Source organism: Coturnix japonica, unplaced genomic scaffold (genome assembly GCF_001577835.2).
Source record: "Coturnix japonica isolate 7356 unplaced genomic scaffold, Coturnix japonica 2.1 chrUnrandom778, whole genome shotgun sequence".
Taxonomy (NCBI): domain Eukaryota; kingdom Metazoa; phylum Chordata; class Aves; order Galliformes; family Phasianidae; genus Coturnix; species Coturnix japonica.
In genome coordinates this window covers 9106-11696 of record NW_015440138.1, presented here as the reverse complement: position 1 = coordinate 11696, position 2591 = coordinate 9106, and the positions used below count along the sequence as shown (strand labels likewise).

At 43.6% G+C, this 2591-nt stretch overlaps 1 protein-coding gene across 1 annotated transcript in view; it reads left to right on the top strand.

Moving 5' to 3' along the window:
- LOC107307685 (zinc finger protein 692-like) overlaps positions 1–2591 on the top strand; it is a 15326-nt gene that overhangs the window by 11434 nt on the left and 1301 nt on the right. The window contains exon 9 of the mRNA XM_015851203.2: positions 527–641. Within this exon, the coding sequence (XP_015706689.1) occupies positions 527–641 (115 nt within the window). The remainder of the gene's footprint in view (positions 1–526; positions 642–2591) is intronic.

The following is a 2591-nucleotide window of genomic DNA, read 5'->3' as shown; positions in this document are numbered from 1 at the left end:
TCCCCAAAACCACAACACTTTTGGGCCCATAATGCATTGAACTGGAGTAGAACCGGATCCTCTCTCAGATCTCAATGCTGGTCCATTAAGATTTGGCCATCTGGGTGCTCAGCTCAGCCATAGGGTCACTTTAAACCCCACTTTCACTCTTTTCCTCTCTTTTCTCCCCAAAATGACAGCGCTGTTGGGCTCATCAATACATTGAACTGGAGTAGAACCGGATCCTCTCTCAGATCTCAATGCTGTTCCATCAGGATTTGGCCATCCATCACATTTCAACTCAGCCATAGGGTCACTTTAAACCCAACTTTCACTCTTTTCCTCTCTTTTCACCCCAAAACCACAGCAATTTTGAGCCCATAATGCATTGAACTGGAGTAGAACTGGATCCTCTCTCAGATCTCAATGCTGGTCCATCAGGATTTGGGCCATCCATCCCGTTTCTGGGTGCTCAGTTCAGCCATAGGGTTGAATAGTGAATATCCTTTTTTCTCTCTTTTCCCCTGTTTTCTCCCCAAAACCACAGCACCATAAGAAATACCAACACGTCCACCAAAAGACCTTCACCTGCTCGGAGCCCAGCTGTGGGAAATCCTTCAACTTCAAGAAACACCTCAAGGAACACGAGAAGCTGCACAGCGGTGAGTTGATGGTACATGGAAGGTCTGATCCTTCCTCCCATTTCTTCTTATTACCCCTTATTTTCCTGACCTGGTTACTATGCAGACGTGGCCACGTCGGTTCCTTTCCAATCTGGAGGTATCCTGGCCCCCAAAACAAAGAGTTCTAGATCCTAAAATACGTTCTGGAAGCATTCTGGCCCCTAAAACACAACCTGAAAGCATCCTGGCTCCTAAACCAAAGAGTTCTAGATCCTAAACTATGTTCTGGAAGCATTCTGGCCCCTAAAACAAAGAGTTCTAGATCCTAAACTACTTTCTGGAAGCATTCTGGCCCCTAAAGCAAAGAGTTCTAGATCATAAAACACGACCTGAAAGCATCCTGGTCCCTAAACAGAGAGTTCTAGATCCTAAAATACGTTCTGGAAGCATTCTGGCCCCTAAAGGAAAGAGTTCTAGATCCAAAAACACACCCTGGATCCTAAACTAAATGGTTCTAGATCCTGAACTACGTTCTGGAAGCATTCTGGCCCCTAAAACAAAGAGTTCTAGATCCAAAAACACATCCTGGACCCTAAACCAAATGGTTCTAGATCCTAAACTAAGTTCTGGAAGCATTCTGGCCTCTAAACCAAAGAGTTCTAGATCCTAAAATACATCCTGGACCCTAAACCAAATGGTTCTAGATCCTAAACTACGTTCTGGAAGCATTCTAGCCCCTAAACCAAAGAGTTCTAGATCCTAAAATACTCCCTGGACCCTAAACCAAATGGTTCTAGATCCTAAACTATGTTCTGGAAGCATTCTGGCCCCTAAACCAAAGAGTTCTAGATCCTAAAACACAACCTGAAAGCATCCTGGTCCCTGAACCAGTGAGTTCTAGATCCTAAACTACTATTTGGAAGCATTCTGGCCCCTAAAACAAAGAGTTCCAGAGCCTGGCCCCTAAACCAAATGGTTCTAGATCCTAATCTACTATTTGGAAGCATTCTGGCCCCTAAAACAAAGAGTTCTAGATCCTAAACCACATCCTGGCCCTTAAACTAAATGGTTCTAGATCCTAAACTACATTCTGGAAGCATTCTCGCCCCTAAAACAAAGAGTTCTAGATCCATGCGTTTAGGACTCTAAACTCTTTGTGTTTGTGTAGTCCGAGAATGCTTCCAGAACGGGTATAGATCTAGAACCATTTGGGTTTATGGCCAGATGATGGATTAGATCTATGAAACTCTTTTGTTTAATGGCCCCCAGATTCATCCAGAACATAGTTAGATCTAGAACCATTTTGGGGTTTAGGGCCGATGTGTTTTGGATTCTAGAACTCCTTGTTTTAAGGGGCCAGTAGAATGCTCCCAAATAGCATTTAGGAGTGCGTAGAACCATGTGTTGGTTTAGGTCCAGGATGTTTGGATCTTAGAGAGCGCGTTGTGTTTAGAGGCCAGAATGTCTCTCCAGAACGTAGTTAGGAGTATCTAGAATCCATTAGTTTAGGGGCCAGTGATGGTGGGTTATTGATTCTAGATCTCTTGTTTAGGGCCAGAATGCTCCCAAATCGTCAGTTATAGATAATCTAGAACTTCTGTTAGTCCAGGGAGTTATTTTTGTCTAGAACTCTTTGGTTGTTAGGGCCAGATTCATCCAGAACGTATTTGAGGATCTAGAGCGAACTTTGTGTATTAGGCCAGATTGCTTTCCACAAACATATTTTGTAGGGCCGAAAAGTCTTGTTTGGGCCAGGGATTTGCTATCTAGAATAGTAGTGTTAGATCTCTTGACAAGCTCTCTTTAGCAGCCCCAGAGCTTTCCAGAACGATGTTATCCACTAGAACCCTTCGTTTTACAGGTCCAGGATCTGTGTTTTGTGGATTCTATAAACTCTGTTGGTGAGAGTGACCTGAATGCTTCCAGAATCGTAGTTTAGGGATCAGAACCATTTTAGTTTAGGCCAGGCATGTGGTAATATGATCTAGA